The sequence below is a fragment of the Drosophila subpulchrella genome, chromosome 2R, assembly GCF_014743375.2.
Source record: "Drosophila subpulchrella strain 33 F10 #4 breed RU33 chromosome 2R, RU_Dsub_v1.1 Primary Assembly, whole genome shotgun sequence".
NCBI lineage: Eukaryota > Metazoa > Arthropoda > Insecta > Diptera > Drosophilidae > Drosophila > Drosophila subpulchrella.
Window position 1 is genome coordinate 20,734,176 of NC_050611.1, and position 19,299 is coordinate 20,753,474.

Here is a 19,299-nt window from a genome sequence, read left to right on the forward strand (position 1 = left end):
CTAATTTTGAGCACGTACGCATATAAATTTCATCAAAATTCCAGTGGAATAAACGCTTGTGCGTTTAAGACTCGCGAAACCCAAAAGGACATTGGCAATGCCAGCAACCAAAAAAAAGAATTCATATTAAATTATGGAAAAGGGAATTTTTCGGTGAAGGAATCTTTGCTGCTGGTAGTCGTTATTATTGTTTTTGTCTGTCTGCGCTTTTTGTCACTGAACGCATAATAAACATGTTTATTAACATTTCTCGCAGGCTACCAGGGGAAAACAATAAATTAAGAGCGGATGGCAGGACAGCCTGCTGCAACATGTTGCACGCAACATTCATCAGCGCCACGGGCGGAAAAAAAGCGAAAATTGAAATTCCAAAAAAGGAGGGAAAACTGAAATAATTATTTTTGGGCTGCGCAAATTGAGGAATTTCTCAGGAAAGAAAGCATAAAGAGTGGGCACGGACAAAAGAATGTCTTTGGTTTTGGTTTCACTAGCAGAGATATTTAAATTACATTTTTTAAATATCACATCTTATGGATACAAAACAAACATTATACTCTCAATGAAAAAGATATTTCCTAAATCAACCCTGTATTATTTGAAAAATCGTTCAACATATTTATTATTTTCTGAATAATAAACAAATTTAAATGGTAATATTAAGTTTCTTTAATAAATTTAAAATTTAAATTTAATATTGTTATTGATAAGATACAAAAAATCATCATAATTAATCATTGTAAAATTTGTAAATATCTTCCCTTTACATTTTCCCGAAAAAAATGCAAATTAAAATGGTAATATATTTTTGGGGACCTGCATTAATTCCAGAACACACCATCGCTGAATGATTCCGGCTGGGGGCCATCGCAGACTTGATTTAAAAGCCACTCGATACGACTTTCCGTTCATTAAATGCACTTTATAGGGCGGCCGAGGAGGCGATCGCCGCTTTTGCATTAATTTCACATGCAATTTACGCTGATTTATTTGATCTGGGGCTCTGCGTCTCCGGCAGGGCAGTATAAATTGGCATACAATGTCCGCGGACAACTGGTGTCCCCTGGTCTTGGATTTCTCCCCCGGCTGTCTGTTTGTCACTCAGGGATCGAGGATGGCCTGGGTATGGGGATCTTGAACCCGCTTCCTAAATTGGCTGTGGCCACAAAAGACTCAGGAACCGAAGAAGACTTGGGGCCCTCGCTGCCTGTTGATTTGATCGATTTGTGTTGATTGCCTGTCAGTGAGCGATACAATGGCTTCTGGGCGAGGGGCAAGGCTCTTGTTAGGTGTCAGTTGGGGCAGTCAAGTGTTAAATATATATAGATATATATGCATATATATACAGGGGCAGCGCTCGGGGTTTATGTTAACTAAAAGTGCATAAAATCTGCCAGGGGAGAAGCCACGACGGTTGTGTCAGTCAGCCAGTCAGTCAGCCAGTCACTCATTCAATTCATTCACTTGGCTTTTTATGCGGAATTGATGATGGCCAAGGATTTCCTTTCTTGGCAAGGCTTTGGGAAATGTGGGATTTGCAAACAGATTGTGTGGGTCTGTGCAAAATGATATGGGGGCTGGGCTTTAAAGCAAGCACATTCGGCTATTAATAGGCAGGGGATTATGTGCTTAAATGTATTTTAAACTTACGATTCACAGGTAACTCTAAATTCAATGCCTTGCATTCATCATAGTATCTAGTTATTAGCCATGCATTTCAAGATGCTTGATTTTCAAATCAAATTAATGGAGTTCTTTGAGCTCAAAGGGTTTTTCATTTCGCATTTAAGTTTATCTTCATTTTGAGGATTGCCCGTCTGCGTTTTACTCCATTTTTAAATGCAATTTCTTAGCATATTCCCTCTACTTTCCTGCTTACTTCACTTTATTGTGTGTATATACTTTTGAGAGTCCTGACCTTTTGGCTGTTATCATTCTAACGTAATCTTAATCACTTTGCTCAATGTTCATTCATCCACATCATCAATTTCCCTCTCTTCCAGCCAGTCTTGCTTACTCTTTTCCCTGGCCAAAAAGACTTCAACTACGGATGGATTGGCTTGAAGATGTCTTGGGTTCTTTTTGAGGGTTTCTGGTCGCTTTTCCCAGCCCTGCACTTTTCCGCCCTTCCCCACCGCTTTCCTTTGTGTGTGTGTCTGGCTTTGTGTTTCTACATTTGCTTTTTATGCCGCTTCAATGGAACTTTTGCCGCCTTTATCAGATTTTCGAGTTGAAAGATTTGCTCCCCAACTCTGCTGATTTTCCCTGCACTTCTCAATCTATTTTCCACGCGCGTGCTTCCTCGGTTTCCATTCAGTGCCCGATGCATCAGTCAACTGACAACGCCCAGAACTTCACCTCTGCCACCTCTGGAGGCCCCACTCCCCCGCCCGAAATAAAAAAAACAGCATTTGCTACTTAATAGTTGCTGTTGTTGCTGTTATCGCTCCGCAATCTGCCGGTTTCGACCCCTTATGGGCCAAGTTAGTTAGCCTGGTCAAGGGAGCGGCGGGGCAGGGGCCCTCCCCTCTGCTGGCCATATTAAAAATGTATATAAAACTCTTAAACAAACCTTCCTTCGACCGAATCTAGCTGAGATGGTCAATGGTCAATGGCTCCTGCCCTTGTGCACTGCCAAAAAATAGTGGGAGTATTAAAGGATGATTGGTAAATAAATGTTGAATAGGAAGAACTCAAGAACAACTATCCAAGAACACAGGATTTCAACTTCAGAAAGAAGAATTTTCAATTCAATTTTACAAGCTAGAAAATGGAATATTATTAATATCGCCTTAAAATTAACTTAAAATAAAAAACGTTAAAAACAAATGACAACACCCCTTACCAATGAAAATATGTAAGTTCATAAATCATATATCTTACATAATTAACTTATTTGATTAAAAGTATAAAACTTAAATTGAAATGGAATTATGTCTTATTATAATAAAGTAAAATTGAAATGGGATAAAGGTATTTTATAGAGAGGTATAAAGAGGAGGTATAAATGATTAATATAATTTGATGGTATAGGATTATTAACAATAAATATTACTATACTTGTTTTATTCTAGTAAATTCCTAGACCATATAAAATTATTTATGTCTATTTATTTTTACCCTAGTTTAAGTATACTACATATTTTTCTCTCAGTGCAGGGCTGCTCCTGCTGATCCGCCTCCTACTGCTGCTGCTGGTCTGGTCCCTGCTGGTTCTTTATAGATTTCAATAATAGATTTTCGAGTCGGTTTCCTTCGGTTGCGTTACTTGTCCGCATTGCCGCTGCCTAGCTGCAATTTTCGTTCATTCGGCGTGCAAAATTGTTTTTCCTCGTTGGCTGGTTTTCTTTTTTCCTGCTTTGGTATAGAATATTTTTTTATTTGCCATTGGCCATGAACTCGCTGACGGTTTGTGGCTCTTTGCTCCCGGGCTCCTTCTAATGTGTTTCTTTTGTTTCGTTTTCGGTTTTCAGTTTTCAGTTTTCGGTTTTCGGTCGCAATGCAGCTGTGCGTTGAACCTTTGGCCAATTGCAATTGTTTCAGTTGCAAGTTGGTGTTGCTGCTGCTGCTGCCGTTGATGTTGATGTTGCTGGTGTAGCTGCAACATAGCCGTCGCCGCCACAATTCGTAGTTTGCTTGTTGTCCACTTAAAGTGCCACATTTGGCATAGCGAAAATTGCAGAATGCAATGCATGAGGTCAAGCTGAGTGAACGATGTGGCCTGTGGAGTGCCTTGCGGAAAAGGGGGACTGGGAAATGGGAAATGGTCGGGGGGAAACGGGGGAAGCCTTTGCGGAAATTGCGATCGGGACGGGGAACCCTCATTTGTGCAAAAGCCGTTCATGGCAATGACTTCGACGAGTTGGTTTGGCTTTAATGGTTATTTAGGGGAATTTATATAGCTATCGATTCGGTAATCGGTAAACGATGAGGGATGCAAACCGAAATTGCATTCCTATTGCATTGCTTATCAGATGGAAAGGGGACAGCCTTCGGAAACCATTATGTTTCGGTGGAATAAATATTATAAAAATCAAATCAACTTTATTTACTTGGGATTGGTATATAGCAGCATTTAATATATTTATTATTGAAATAGAGTTAAGATTAAATCCAATTTGTTTTTCTTTTTTGTGATTTATCAACATAAGCAATATTTTCCAGACTTTAATTGTAATATATGTATCCTTACCAGCACGAATATTTAAATTGCTTAAGTCCCACCATAAATAGAATTCTTTCATAAATTGCAACCTTTAAGAAATATCTCTCCTCCTAGCTAGAGCAAATTCCCTTCCTCTCTGCTGACTGCAAACTTTAAGTTCACGTTTTCCCCCTGGTAATTCTTATAATTTGCTTTAAATAAAAATTAATTGCTTGGAAAATTGCTAATAAGCTGAAAGCAAGTGGCAGCCAGGGCGAAGAACATCAAAAAGTGGCCAACCAGGGATTAAGATAGTTCCAACAAGGATGTGTGGGACGCGACTTGGCTGGCTGAATTCCTGCTGCGGTTCGGGATCAGGTTCTGTGTTCAGCAAACTTTTCCAAGATTGCGATTAACGAGATGCGTGGCAAGGTGAGGCCTTGTAATCAGAGAACTACCACTTAAAAGGCGGCGAGGGGGGTTAAAGGGAATTGTGTCCCGAGGATACGTTTAGTAAGTGTGAATTTGGTGTCATCAGTGGGAAAAATACAGTGGAGAGTGGCTGGGGGGGAAGCACCCGATGAGGGTCGAAGACAAAAGTCAACGGAAATGTGCGAGTTTCGCTCGGGGCGCAACTAAAATTGGCAATGAAAATAAGCGTAGATTACGACTGGAGGAGTAGGAGTCCCGAGTTCCTGGCCATCGCCATCAAGCGAAACCCATCAGCGTGTAATGAGAAAAAGTTAACTCGCTTCCAGGCATTTCAGTTGTTGTTTCAGTCACTGTTCCCCGGCGTGTGTCTCTGATTATATCACCATGGAACCGGGAACCAGGGAACTAGGGGGTCATTATCTGCTCGCAGCTCTCGAACCAAAGAAACCGTAGAATCCGAAGATGCCGATGGACACACGCTGGTCACTGCGAGGGCTAAATGCTCCTATTTAAGTTGTAAAATTTAAAAGCAACTCATAAACCTGACCCCAACTCTCTGTTTTCGGGCAGTGAGAAGTGTAAGATGCCGGATAAAGCCATTTTCGGAATGGCCTGAATCGATTTTGTAAGGGCCAGCCGTTGACGACTTTAGCTGGGATTTTAAAGGGGGCTTAAATTGGAGGAAGAAGTTGAAGAAAAATATTTTAGAGATCAGCAACATTTACAAAATGTATACATTTTAACATTGTTTTAAAGACCTGCAGAAAACGCAGCATCTTTTTACAGCCCTCTTTATTTTATACTTAAAAATATATTATTACTTCAAGCTATCATTTACTTTCGGTTTTGTAACCCAAAAACCTTACGTAACCTGAGGGTACCATTAACCCAGAGAAAATAAATCAATTAGGCACAGTTTCAGCTCACATCATTAGTTTTTCAGGCCAAGCGGTAGGGTACAAAATGATACACACATTATACAGTACATAATATGTCAAAGAGTGGACTGTGGAGCAGACAGCATTAGTGGATAATTAACACGCCCTTTTCGGGGAGTGCTTTTGGCCCCTTCCCAACACCACTTTATTTTGGCCAACTTTTGTGATGCAAATGAGATTGTAACATGCGGTGTCTAAAATGTATCGTATCGTCTGTGTCCAAATAATTCGCAGTTGGGGGTCCACCCACATATGTTTATTCGAGAATCTATGAGTGGAGTGTTTGGTGTTCCAATTTCGTTTTCTTTTTGGCTGTTGAAATTTCACGCTGCGCTGCCTTTAAAAGCAGCTGCATTACTCATACGCCCCTTATTCCTATCCTCAAAACCTCGAATCTCATCATAAAACTAATATCACCTAATGGAATGCAAATTATGATAATTAGCTGTAGCTTTCTGCACAAAAAATAATATATGTAACTCATTTTCATTTTCTTTCTCTCGTTACAGGTATGTTTTCCGGATTTATCTGCCTAAAATATCGAAATTACGAATGCTGTGATACCCAAGTGAGTTTTGAATGGGTTTTAATGTGATTTGCATGAATTATGTTACGAGTTGGCATTTTCCACTCCCTCACTTCATGTGTGGGTGTGTTTGTTTGAGTGTTGTGACATGTTATGATGCGAGCAATCCAATTTGGTTTCGACTTTGCCATAAATCAGATAAGTGATGGAATGAAATCAGAGTGGAGTGTCAAATGAGGAAAGAAATAACTGGAATATATTTACTATATATATGCAGCAGTCGGTAAAAATGTTTTGGAAAGCTCTGCGAATTTATTGGGAAAAGTTAGGACGCGTTGTTTTTTATCCAGGGAATGTATTTTCTATGTATAATACATGTTACCAAAAGGAGAGTTAAGTCCTTAAAGACATTAAATATATTCACTTATCTTTCTACCACATCTCACTCATTCTGTCGCTCACACATATCTTGAGAAAAAATTCCATTAGTCAGTGATTAACCAAAGTCAGGGAAGCCCACACGAAAACGTTTCTTCACACGCCTCTGTCAAAAGTCAGACAAACTCCTTTTCCGAAGCAGTCTTAATGATGTACAGATTAATGTTTTCCACCACCATGGCCAACTAGTTGGGGAAATTTCAACTAACCGCCCGAGGCGATACTTTTTCCAACCCGAAATCAACGGCGGCGGAGGAAAACTGGAAACCAAATCAGCCACAAAGCAACGCCTTTTGTGCCAAAAACCAAAACCTAAACTATTTATTACCAAATCACTTGGGGCTGGCTGAAGTTACTGACTGGGCTGAGTGGATATTCAAATGCATTAGCCCCGAATGTTAGATATGACAGCTGCTGCTCTCTTGGCTATCTGAAAATGTCTATGTCTTTCGGTGAAATGTTTGCGGAGCAGGGGAATCCGTTGCCTTCATCTGCGTCAAAATGTTTGTTACTCCTGCTGCTGTCCACTGCAGTCGAGGCACTGAGAAAAATATAGTTTGGTTAAACCTTTAATGTACAAATTTAGGCAATATAATAAAATTGTTAAAGACAAATAAATTTGGGAATACATATACAAATTTAAATATTAATTTAGGATCTATATTATTTTGCTAATATTTTTTAGTATTTTTGTAGGAAGTATCTATTTATCTATCTACTTCTTAAGACAGATATCTTTACTTTTCAACAATATTTTTTGAAACATTTACTTGAAACAATCTGCTTAAGATAAGGTTTCTTAACCCAGAATCTACATCTATTTGAAATAGTTGTTTCCAGTGTAAAAACGATTTAATTCGAGATGCCCAACCCAGCCCAACCCTTTGTCTAACTGGCTGAGAGCTGTTGTAGCCAAATTAGCGCCTTTGGCTGCCCTGACATTGAAAAGGGTCTAATGGGTCGCGTTCCGATGTCTGAAACTTTAGCCTGCTCGCTGTTAATGATCCGGGGCAACGTTGGTTAATCGATTTATGATGTCGGAGGGAAAATTAAACGTGTCTGCGACTCTGGGGAGATAAGGTGAAAACAGTAGCCCAAAAAGCCCGACACAGAAAGCGACTTTAAAACGCCACCCAAGCTGCCTCGCCGATAAGGCAAAACGTCAACAGATGACGGCTTGAAACGGAGTTCGGCGAGATAGTCTTAAAAAACTATTTTCCTCGAGCTTGTCTGCACTCTGCGAAGCGGATTGGTTGGGAGTCTCAAAGTAGCGCAAAATAACAATAAACAAGAAATAATCATGTTGCGGAAGAAGTTCAAGTTCCCTCCGCTTTTCCACTCCCCCAAGAAGCCAATCATGTGTAAGATTGCCATCCAGGAAGACGTTGTCTGTGCCGGGTTCGGGTTCGGGTTCTTTGCCAACTATTTGGCCCACAAGGAGCTCGGGAATAAATCGGAGGAGCTGCAATGGAGTTCTCATCGATGAGGCGCCTTCAAATGTAAACGAAAGTGAAGCAGATGCGTTCGAGGAGAAAGCGGAAGTTCGGCAAGTGAAAAGCGAAAGGAGTTGTCACAAGAATTATGTAGTTAGGGTCTCTCCACTAATTCTGGGCTGATTTTGAATGGGGTGTAGCTATCCTTTATTTTCTTCACCCAAGAAAAACCCTAAAACTAACATTACCCAAAATGGTGAGACAATTTTAATTCCTCTTTAAAGAATTACTTCACAAATGGTTATATTTTACTTTCGGATTATACATTTTAAGAATCCATAGTTACATATAATATTAAATACCACAAAATGCACAGTATAGTAAATAAGGAAATACAATTTGATGAAAACGTTTAAAGCTCCTTAAGGTCTACACACCCACTCCATGATTCCTTTAACTCTGCTACTAGTTTTCCCAAGATTTCCCTATTCTCCCATCTTCATTGGAACATTTTTCTCCGCCAAAGTTACTTTCATTCATTGGCTCAAGGCGAATTCGGTTTGTTCTACATTCCTGCGAAAATCCTATCCTCAGCAGAGGCATTATGAGCATATATACTTGCGCTCCATGGACTTCACCATGGAAAAGCAGCAGCAACATCAAAGTTAAGCAACTGAGGCAGTTGTCGCATTAGTTGTGATTATTATCCCCAGACTTCGCATATGGAGACATAATAATACCTCAGCCCCAGAGCTTTTCATTCGGCGTGTGTGGGTGTTGATTTGTGTTGTCTGTTGATTTTCTCGTTGAGTTGAGAATTCTGTGAAACTCTGCGGAACTCAAGGCAATTGAATGGGAAGTGGATTAAACTCTGGGGCAACTCTCGCTGTGGCATTGAACTGTAATCAGTGTAAGCTGTCAGAAGTTGAATTTTTCTTGGGCAGAAATCACGCAAGAAATGTGTGTATTCATTCATTAAATTTAATGTGTTGAAATCAAACAAAAAGCAGCCACAAATTCCGGCTATCAAGGCGGACAAAGCTATCTTCGGGGATCGGGATTACAGCCCATCGATTGGCCTGGCCATCACATACATAAGGCCAAGAAAAAAGACCTGAAAAAGTGGCGACTGCTAAAGTTGTTGCAATTGAATTTGCATAAATTGTGGCCGGAGTCGAGTTCCTTCTGGTTTACTGGTTTGCTCTGCGGTTATGCAAATGCTGAACCCCCCCCCCACACACACACACACACATATACCCCTTGTGTGCATTTGAAAATGCATAAGATTTATCCAAAGATTGCTGTCCATTAATTCAACTTGGATTTACTTTTAGCATATTTTACTACATGCAGCCGAGAGACTTTTTGTATTCACAGTTCGATTTGGACTCGAATACGCAAATTCTTTTTTTTTTCATCCACAACTACTTGCAATAAATTTGCATTTACCCACAAAATGTTTTGAACTATGAGGTTTTGAATTCGAGGGGGCCTTCGACTTACCTTGGCTGCACTGCTGAATTTATGCAAATATCTGGCAGATCTAGCGAGTTTATTCAGTCATATTGATTAGTTTTTGATTGCTGGCATTTAGGTCTAGAGATGACCTTTTTGGACCAAACATTTGGCTTGCTAATTCCAGCTGCACTTTAGTGGTCACTCAGGATAAATAAAAATGTCAAATGCCAAGTATGCTTACAGATCGCTCGACAACTTTAAATAAACACTTAAAGCCACATCTTTGTGATGAAAACTAAATGCCTTTCCTGCGGTTTTTCACCGAAAACGTATATTACATTTGTGTCAAGACAAAGGGCACTTTCCTCCGTCAAAAACTAGGTTAAGAAATCTAGTTAAATTTTTGCTGAAAACCCGAATGTAATTTGTTGGGGCCAAAAGTGCGGTGGGAAGCCGCAAAAACCTCTGATGGAAGGGAATTTGTGTGCTAGTTTGCCGCCTCAGCAAAACACACATGAAAATTTAAATCCATTAACTGGTCAGAATGTTATATACAATTTATGAGGCGCATTGACAGCAGCAACGGAGGTGGGATCCCCGTTTTCGAACCCGGTACATACGTATACATTGAGGTATTTTTGAGGATTTAAAGGCAACCGCAGCCGGGCAGTCCCAAACTTGGGCTTGTTTGAATAAACAAAGTGAACAGGACACAGTGTTGGCAATAAAACCAGCACAACTAACCAATAAACCCCGACTATCCATGGTGAGGGGCTCTTTCTATTTTTTATTTGGGCGGCCGAAAAAGCCGCAAACGCTTTAAATATTCGAATGGACACGAAATAGTTTCGGACTAGGTTGACATTTTGGTTGCTTTTCCGTTCTATCCCAAAGCCCCGGAATAAAGTTGCCACTTTACACACGATTGGGCGATGAGCTGCCCAGTTCCTGTTTCAAGGAGCTGGATGCCTTGAATGTTTCATGATGTGAACTGTGGCAGTCAATTCGGCGAGAGTACTTCCAAAATCCAAAATGACGTATCTTCGTATACCCTATATAAGGAAAATCCTTTCATTTGGTTAGAACTTTTACAGCTCCATCAAGGGGTACTACGTTTTCGGCTCTTAGGATTTCCCTTCCAGGTTTTCCTTTCCTTTTAACAAAGTTAGCAGGTCTTGTAGGCTTCAATTTAGCTATTTGGTCAACGAATTATGTACATTTCATAGTAGATAAAATTGCTGGCTTACAGAGTTTGTTGAGAGGTTGGAAATTAATCGCTTGAAGTGGGTAACAGAGTTATTGATTTTGAGTTTGGGAAAGTTAATATGGGAAGTTATTGGGTAAGCCAACTCAAACTAGCAATTAACAGAAGGTAAACCCTAATTATGTAATTAGAAAATTGTTACATAGGCAAGGCATATAAAAATATTACGTATACGTCTAGCTATACTAAATAAAAGTAAGAGTCCTATAGAAAACATAAAATGTTCTTGAATCACCCCTTTGCTTAACCTTTATATATACTTGCTTTATATATACTTCCACTTACTTACTTTCTCGTTCAACTTTTCGGGGTAAACTTAATTAAGTTCAATTAAAGTGAGCAAAGTCAGGGAAAACTTTAAGCCGCAGACAGGCTCACCCACGAAAATAAAGTTGCGAGGGAAATTAGCGCCATTTGCCGTTGCCACAATTTCGCAATCCAAATCACTCAACCCCAACTAATGCGATTCATTTTCGTGTAAACTAGCGAGACGCAAACTTTTCTCCACCCACAAATCAAGTGAGGAGGGAAAAAACGAGGAAGGCAAATCTGAGCTATAAATTCGGATATTTTTTATGGCCCTTTCTCGGTTGAAATTCAATAGCAGATAAATGCAGCTCACGATTCTCAACAAGTGCAGAGCCAAAAAGCCAGGACTAAGTGCAAATTTGTCACTCCATCCGGAAGTCGGGGATCGAAAAGGGTTGGTGATTGGGTGAGCAATGTGAGTCGGTTAGTCAGGGGAGTTAGTTCCCGCCCCAATCACTTTCCAACTCCAGCTGAATAAACTTTGATATTTTAGGTAAACATTTCCTGGCTGCACTGAAATGCTTTGCATTTATCAGTTAAAATTACACATTTGTTATTTCTACTTTATTTTAGCTGAACATCGGTTTGGGTACATGTCAGTTTCGACAAAATAGTCGGCTTATATGAAGCGGGGAAGGTAATTTATTTGTTTTAAGATTGTTTAAGAGACTTTCTCTGCCAAGGGTGCAATATAAAGCTTAAATACTCCCTTGTATTTTCCCTTAGAATTTAAATATTATTTTTTAATGCTATGCACTTTGCTTTAATATTCATGGCACCAGCTTCTGATTTCCCCCTTGTATTTTCCCATCTGCATATGCTTTTTACTTGTTTCATATTTAATCAATTAAAAAATGGTGTGTACATGCATATATTTTTTGTCCCACCCTTGGACTCGCTCATAAAAATCGGGGAATGTCCTCCAAAACGCAGGATGAGATGTCAAAGTCCCAAATGCACATGTGCAGTGCTCCCCAGGACTTTACTTTTGAGTGGGGAATTTTAATTTCAAAATAATAATGAAAAGCTGCCGCACCCGCTCCAGTTTTTCCATTTCCCCCGCTTTTTTGTACTTTATCCTGTTCTGAAAACCTGACAATGTCATGAAATTGAAGCTATGTCTGCGTGTCCCCGGCTTTTGTCTAATTGTCGCTCCGCCACCCAAAAAAACCACCCACCATCATAATAATGCAGTCCCTAAGGTCTCGGAGTGCATGGAAAAATGCTCGCATATGTTGCGCCTTTTTCAGTGGAGTGGAGAGGACTTGCTGGGGGTTTTTCTGCCAGAGCTGGAGGATTTTCCAAATGGGGAAAAATTCTGGGGTCCTTGCGTGTGGGTTTGAGTGCGTGTCTGTGTGTTGGCAAACAAATTACAGCTGCTATTTTCAAATCATTTGGGGCCATAATTTAGGTGTGTGTCCATCTCCCTTCCTCCTCGCGTGTTTTTCGCCCTTCAAATGGTCAGCTCTTGTTGGTTTTTCCCCCCTCGATGGACCCCGGAAAATGGGGAGTGGGGGGTGCGGGCTGCCCTGCTGGAAAAGCGTTAAATGGTCTGGGTGCGTCGGCTGTCAAAATTAATTTGAGTTGCGAATTTGTGATGGGAACGTTTGCAGAGGATGTAAGTCCAATAAAATTGGAAAACAATATCAAAGGAACAGAAATTCAGATTAAAGATACGGTTAAAGAAGCCTCGAACATAATATACCAATGTTCACTCAGATAAAAGAGAAATGCATTTTAGTTTAGTTTTCTATTATCAAAAAGAAGTTAGAAATAATAAGATAAAAGATATAATGGCATATAATAATAATAATAATAATTTGATATTAGAGTTTCAATTGAAACTAGCAAGTCAAATAAAATGGATTAAAATATTACAGATCTTAAAACAGATCTTAACTTGAAACTTGAAAATATTTATAAATTATAAAGATTCCCTTAGTCCTTTTTTTATTATACTTTGAATAAATGGATTTCCCTGACTTTCCAAAATACTGTACTTAATTCACACAGTTCCCAATTGTTTAAGGAGACCTCCTTTGTTTATTCGCGTGTCTCTGCCTATGGGCAATAACAATAATACCCAGCCAGTGCAAAATGGTGGCACCTTCCTACATAAATCAAAAAGGCGACAGAGGCAGAACATTCGGCTTCTGCAGTTGCCACCTTTATATGGATGTACAAATATATGTACATGTATCGCCCATCAGGTAGCAACAACAAATGGGAGCTGTGAAATTTTCGCTTTTCGTGTTTGGCATTTCAATTGGAAAATGTGCGCACATTTGCAATGGAACCCAGCCAACAACTGAGAATTTATGCTATAATTTTTTTGTTTTATGTGCGTTTTGCCAGAGGGCGTGGCACACATACAACAATCATTTTAAGTGTTTGTTTTGGCGCTGGGTGGATAGGGAAAAAATGCATTAACATTAATGCTGCCGCACTTTTTCTTTTTCCCGCTGGTCTTTTTTCATTACACAAAATTATTTAATTTCCTGCAGGCGGCACGCAATTTGATGAGCAACTGACAGCCGTTCCCTCCGCCCGCTGAAATCCAGGGAGGAAAACTGGGGGCGGCATGTGTCTGCTGATGATGATGATGATGTCCTGTGAAAAGTTTACGACGCTGCTAACCGTTCCATCTTCCTGGCCCCTTCTTTTTTTGCCCCTTGGAATTTTCTTCTCGCCTTGATGCGGAAATTCTCACAACTTTTTTCCAGCGTTCATTTAACGGTTATCGGGGCCAAGTTAATGACTTATGTGGGTCATTAGCATTCGGGGCTGGCAAAATGTTAAAGCGGAGGGCCTGAGCTTCAAGAATTTGTAAGCTTTATAAAATAAAGGAATATGGAAAAGCCTTAAAGAATTCCTAAGGAACGAAGTAGGTTATGCTGTTATTTTAATTAGTTATTCACAATCGTATTTGAAACTTTAGTTTTGAATTTGGAGTATTAAGATCTGTGGTGTCTTCTTGAAATAATATAAAATAATCTTTAGTTATTTAAATTGTTATTTTCTTATAAAACCCAGTATGTAAAATGTTAAAAGTGCTGGGATCTGCTTAGTTAGGGTCCTCATACTCAAGCTGTTTTCAAGCATTGGGTGTCGCAGTCGTCGCAGATGTCGCACAGGGAGGAGCCCACCTGGAAGAACTGGGTGGCCCGGCGCTCCTTGACGTAGTAGTCGTAGACGAGGACGTAGGAGGGCCTCTGCATGGCCACGGCGTGGGCCCGGGCTGCGGTCACGGTCACGCACTTGGGGTCACCCTCACTCAGGCTGTCGAAGTAGACCACCACCATGGAGTCCTCCTTCTTGGCCTCGACGAGCTTCACGCCGGCAAAAGAGCGGATCTTGTCCAGATCCTCGGCGGTGAGAACGAAGCCAGAGGGCAATTGGATCTCCATGAGGGCCATGTTCGAGGGCTTTCCCCTATCAGCCGCCTCGATGGGGGTATACTCGGCGCAGAACTCCAACTTGAGACTGTTCTTTGGAGCATCCTTAACCGCGGTGGTCACCTTAAAGCTGGACTTCTCCTCCTCGGAGGCCACATTGTAGCGGTACGAGAGCTGGACAAGGGAGACTCCGCTGCCATGGCCCGCAACAAATACCTCATTCGTTTTCTGCGGTAGCTCGTGGGACACCATTTTGTTCCATTCCCCGGGAGTGACCTTGATTGTATTTCTTTCTCCGTCCTTCGTGAGACTGTAATCAATGTCCATATTCCCCGGTTGCTGGTCAACTTCCAGTGCGAACTTGGTCAGGGCCTGCAGACCCACCACCGTATCCTGGGTGGATCCGAAGCCTCCGTGGCTGTTCCTCCGGCCATTAAGCCACTCCACAACGGGCATTGACTCTTCAGTGAAATCTTCCTCCAACATGGCGAGGAACACATAGGAGGTGAGCTCCACGTCGCTGTTAGCGATGGTATCGGCATTGCGGGACCACCACTTAAGGCCATCCTTGCGCCTGGCCATCCCGTCCAGTCGGCTCAAGACCTGGCCGGCCTTCGGACTTTTGGCTTGGGCTAAAGCCAGGGCGGCAACGGCCAAGGAGAACTGATCATTGCAACCGTCCACTTGGCTGGCCACATACTGAATTCCTCTGTTGATCACGTGCTGGTATTCCGGTAGGTACTCCTGGAAGGTAAACAATTTAGCAAAGTTTTATCATTACCATAAAAACACTGCACGTGTGGCGGCAGAGAGCGTGCACAGGTACTCCCCATGCTTATTGGGACCACAATCTTACCTGGTTTTCAAGGAAGGTAAGCAGCACATAGGAGGTAAAGGCCAGGGAATTCTTCATCTCACTGTAATAGACGCCATTCACCAGGAACTCCCCATTTTCTCTTTGTTTTGATGCCAGGAAGCTCAGTCCTTCCCTCAAGACACTGGTGTCTATATGTGTGTATCTTTTGGCCATGTGGAAAAAGCGGATCACATAGGCTGTTAGCCAAGTGCTACTGGTGGAATATGGTGATCTAAAAGTGCTGTAGGATCCATCACTGTGCTTATAGTTCAGCTCGTTCTGGTAGCCAGTGGCCAGGAAGCCCTTGGCCTTCTGCTCTGTGGCAGGATCCCTGAGGTTGGTGGCTTCCATATAACGAAGCACCAGAATGTTGGGCACAAAGTTGATCATATTCTGCTCGCCGCATCCAGAGGGCAGGCGAACTAGGTCCTCAAGGTTCGTTAAAATGGGCGCATGGACATCACCACCCACAGAGATCTCCGTGTAATCGGAGTCTGGGACAACACTGGGGGGAAGCTCCACCACGATGGACTTTTCCGGCTCCCCCAGACTTCGACGCATTCTATCAGTACCCTTCACCAGAATGGCTTTGTTCACGTACTTGGTCACTCCGTCGGCCTCCACTCGCAGTCTTTCGTGGATGGCGTCCTGAGCCCAAGGACACTGGGCGATGATCTTCAGCGAGGTCAGTCCCACCTTCTTGGTGCGGATCATGAACGAGAGGCTTCCTCCACTTTGAGCCGGTATGGTAATTCGCTTATAACGGCGACCCTGTTGCAGATTCCTCGCCACCTTTTCGCTTATGACCTCAGAGAAATCGTACTCCTTGTCCGAGTTATCCATCCAAACCGTAGCCTCCACCTGTCTATTCAGGTAATTAAAAACCACCACCGGAATGGCTATAATCTCTCCCCGTTTTACGGAATACGGCAGGTTGGTGGATATGAAGAACGGTCGGAAGACACTGATTGTGGAGGGATTCTTGGTCATGGCAAACCCGGAGTTGGGGTTCAGGGAGAAGCCAGTGATTACCCAGGAAGTGATGGTATCGGGTATCTTCTTGCGTAGTACAGCACCATTTTCTCCAACGCTGGGGGTAGTATTTAGGATATACGTTAAGTTTCGGGAATATTGCACGACACTTACTCGACTATATTCTCAAATAACCAGGTTTCAGGGAACTCCTGACGAATCGGTGGGTGTGCATCTGTGGGACTGGTCGACTTTGAAAGGGGTGATAATTTGCCTAGATTTAATAATAATTAAAACTTTAGTGGATACAAGATTTTAAGATTTCAATCATCTTACACAACAATAGTTTTCAACAAAAACACAACACAGTTAAATTGGATATAACTTACCCGCTTTCGGAGAATGATCTGGTTCTCCCGCAGACCGAACGCTGGGACTGCACATATCGTTAGAACCAATTTTACCTACCCCTAGGTGTATATATATATATTAGCCAGATAGAAAGTTTTATACAAAGTATTTAACTCACCCAAGCTTTCATCGGTGTTTATGTTGGCATTGGTAAATGTCACCAGTTCGTTTGATGAAAAACTGCTGAGATTATCAAGGATGTGTTCATGACTGAGGTCATTTCCAGATCTTAAGAGCTGAACACTCTGATCGACTCCCAAAAGTCCCACAAAGGAATGCGGATCGGTCTTAACTGATAAGCTAACCACATCCCCAGGTTCTGCACTTGCAGGTGCCGCGACTTCAATCTGAAGTTAAAAAACCAAGCCATACATTAAGTTTGAATTGTTTTTTAATGGAGCTTGCACATACCGAATTGCCGAAGTCCTTCTGGAAAACAATTGTTTCCTCATCGGATCGCATTTCTCCGTTCACCACGTAGCTCACAAAAAGCGTGGCCTGGGGCACCATATCGAAGTTGGGTGGGAAGGAGATCCTCTGGCTTTTCACTCCTGAAGGAACTTTAACGTACTCATTAAGAATGATATTACCACGAGCGACGATCGCAAACATGAAGTTGGGCAGGTTCTCGGTGGATACCACATCGAACTCAACGTGTTTCTTTATATCGTGCCTGTGTAGGATCTATCGTGATCAGAGAAGATGTACTAAAATATATGCCACTGATAGTACTCACTTTCTGCCGTCGATCTCGATCCTAAGTGTGTTTTGCAGCTTGAAAATGGATTGAGTTATGTTGGCTGAGCCCTCGAATGAGGCAGTCACCTCGCATCTCTGGCAGTTAATATCCGGAAACCTAACTGTGCCCAGGGCTAAACCGTCCTTTAGGGGAACCTCTTTAGTTCTTCCATTTGGACCACAAATGAAACTAAATTTAACACTGCTGCTAGAGTTCGTGACCGGAGATCCATCGACATTGGTGATCGCCACCAGGAAGGAGTGCTCCTTTCCTCCCTTGTAGTTCTGGGGCCAATCGAGGGATGACATGATATAACGATTCTGATGAAGGGTCACATAGGCAGAGCCATTGTGCTTGAGGTCCGTCAGCCCCTCAGTAACGGTGGCTAGAACTTTCAGGGGTGTTTTTAGGGTGGCCTCGTAGGGAAGCTCCACATTGACAGTCCCATCGATGTCCACGGTCTTCTCCGTCCTACCACCCTCAATTGAGATGGTGGCCTTTCCCTTGACGGGCTTTCCAAAGGTGTACTTGGCTTGAATGGTGGCCGTGATCTTGCCATCGGTGGCCACCACATTCGGAGGTGTTTCAACCCGAACCTCGAACTTGGGCAAAACGTACTTGTCCACCGCTATGACCTTGGTCTCCTGGCTCACCCCTTCAATGGCGACTGCAATGGTCCAGTTTCCCAGAACCGGACGATTGGATAGGAGGAGTTCGCCCGAGAACACTCCCCTGGTGGGCCTTACTTTTGTCCACTCCTCGATCTGGTTCTTCTGTCCATCGTGTATTTGGATGGATATGGGCTTGTCTATCCTGGCTGGGAGGGTGTGCCTGTCCAGGAAGAGAACTCTGAACTGCACGAGGTCGCCGGGCTTGTAGGTGGCCTTGTCCGTTTGAATGTAGATAGAGGGCTTGTCCTCTGAGAAGGAAAGTTTGGAGGTCTCCTTGAATATAACACCCGAAAGACCCTCGGCCGTGAGGTGGTAATCTCCACTGGAGAGTTTCGGGGTACCGAAAGAAAGAGTAGTTGTGAACATCGGCTCAAGATAGACCTCCTCGGCCCTGGTAAACGAGGGTCCATCAAGGGACACCCTGATTCTACAACGTCCAACTGCACTGTGCAGGGTAACGGCCACATTATAGTTCATATATGACCGAATGGTGTCAGGCGCCGAAATAGAATATATTCTGAAAAATAACAGAGAATTATATTTGCCAAAAAAAAATAGTTAAAGATTAAGTTCAACTCACCCGCCTGCATTGGCTATCAATACGTATTGAAAAATAAATGTCCACAGAAATAGCCACAACATCGTATATACTTTTCTATCCAGCGTAGGTTAATCGCAGTCTGGACCGCTTCTGCTAATAAGACAAAGCGTACTGAGGTCTCTGCCCAAGGCGCAGCCTCTTATGTAGAAGAATTTTAGTACGCAAAACAAAATATTTGCGTTATCAATAGATGATTTGTATTTTTATTGTCTGTACTTAAAAAAGCCATTTGTCGTTGTCATTGATTCCAGGAAAATTTCAATGATAATCCCATAGCAGACACCGTAGTAGAAAGCATCCACGTCAGCCTTTGGCAAAGTACGTATATGCAAAAAGTGCATGCAGACCCAAAATCTTTTTGTAATAATAATCGTCAAAAGCAACAACCTCTGCTGGTGGGCCCCCTATTTTGCTTCTCTCGGGATTGATATGATGTAAAAAATTGCATTTGTAAGCAATCATGTCAACGCCAAGAGAAATATGAAAAGACATGGCCCTTTGCCCCCTCACAAAGGGTAAAGTATAGTGAGGATGATTTTCTCCTGTGCATGGAGTCTTTGAGGAGGAAATGGGGGTAATTTTTCCACAAGGAACAAAATTCACATTACACCTACGCAGTCCACAAAACACGAAATTCTCACAACTGTTTTCCAGCGTTTATTTAACATTCATCGGGCCAAGTTAATGACTTATGTGAGTCATTAGCATTTGGGAC

At 42.1% G+C, this 19,299-nt stretch overlaps 2 protein-coding genes across 2 annotated transcripts in view; one reads left to right on the forward strand and one right to left on the reverse strand.

Moving 5' to 3' along the window:
- LOC119549000 (leucine-rich repeats and immunoglobulin-like domains protein 1) overlaps positions 1–19,299 on the forward strand; it is a 93,359-nt gene that overhangs the window by 35,696 nt on the left and 38,364 nt on the right. The gene's annotated exons all lie outside the window — the stretch shown is intronic.
- LOC119548999 (CD109 antigen-like) lies at positions 13,809–18,679 on the reverse strand. The gene is made up of 8 exons (XM_037856606.1): positions 18,564–18,679; positions 17,310–18,500; positions 16,985–17,246; positions 16,692–16,920; positions 16,552–16,632; positions 16,337–16,436; positions 15,191–16,280; positions 13,809–15,078 (listed from the first exon to the last, which is right to left on the reverse strand). Exons 1-8 carry the CDS (start codon positions 18,623–18,625, stop codon positions 14,023–14,025), a joined length of 4,071 nt encoding a protein of 1,356 aa, XP_037712534.1. The 5' UTR covers positions 18,626–18,679; the 3' UTR covers positions 13,809–14,022.

Coding starts and splice junctions, on each gene's coding strand:
- LOC119548999 (XM_037856606.1), bottom strand. CDS start 18,625: ATGTTGTGGCTATTTCTGTGGACATTTATTTTTCAATACGTATTGATA. Junction 16,921..16,984: donor AGAAGGACTTCGGCAATTCG/GTATGTGCAAGC, acceptor TTTTAACTTCAG/ATTGAAGTCGCGGCACCTGC. Junction 16,437..16,551: donor AGATCATTCTCCGAAAGCGG/GTAAGTTATATC, acceptor TATTAAATCTAG/GCAAATTATCACCCCTTTCA.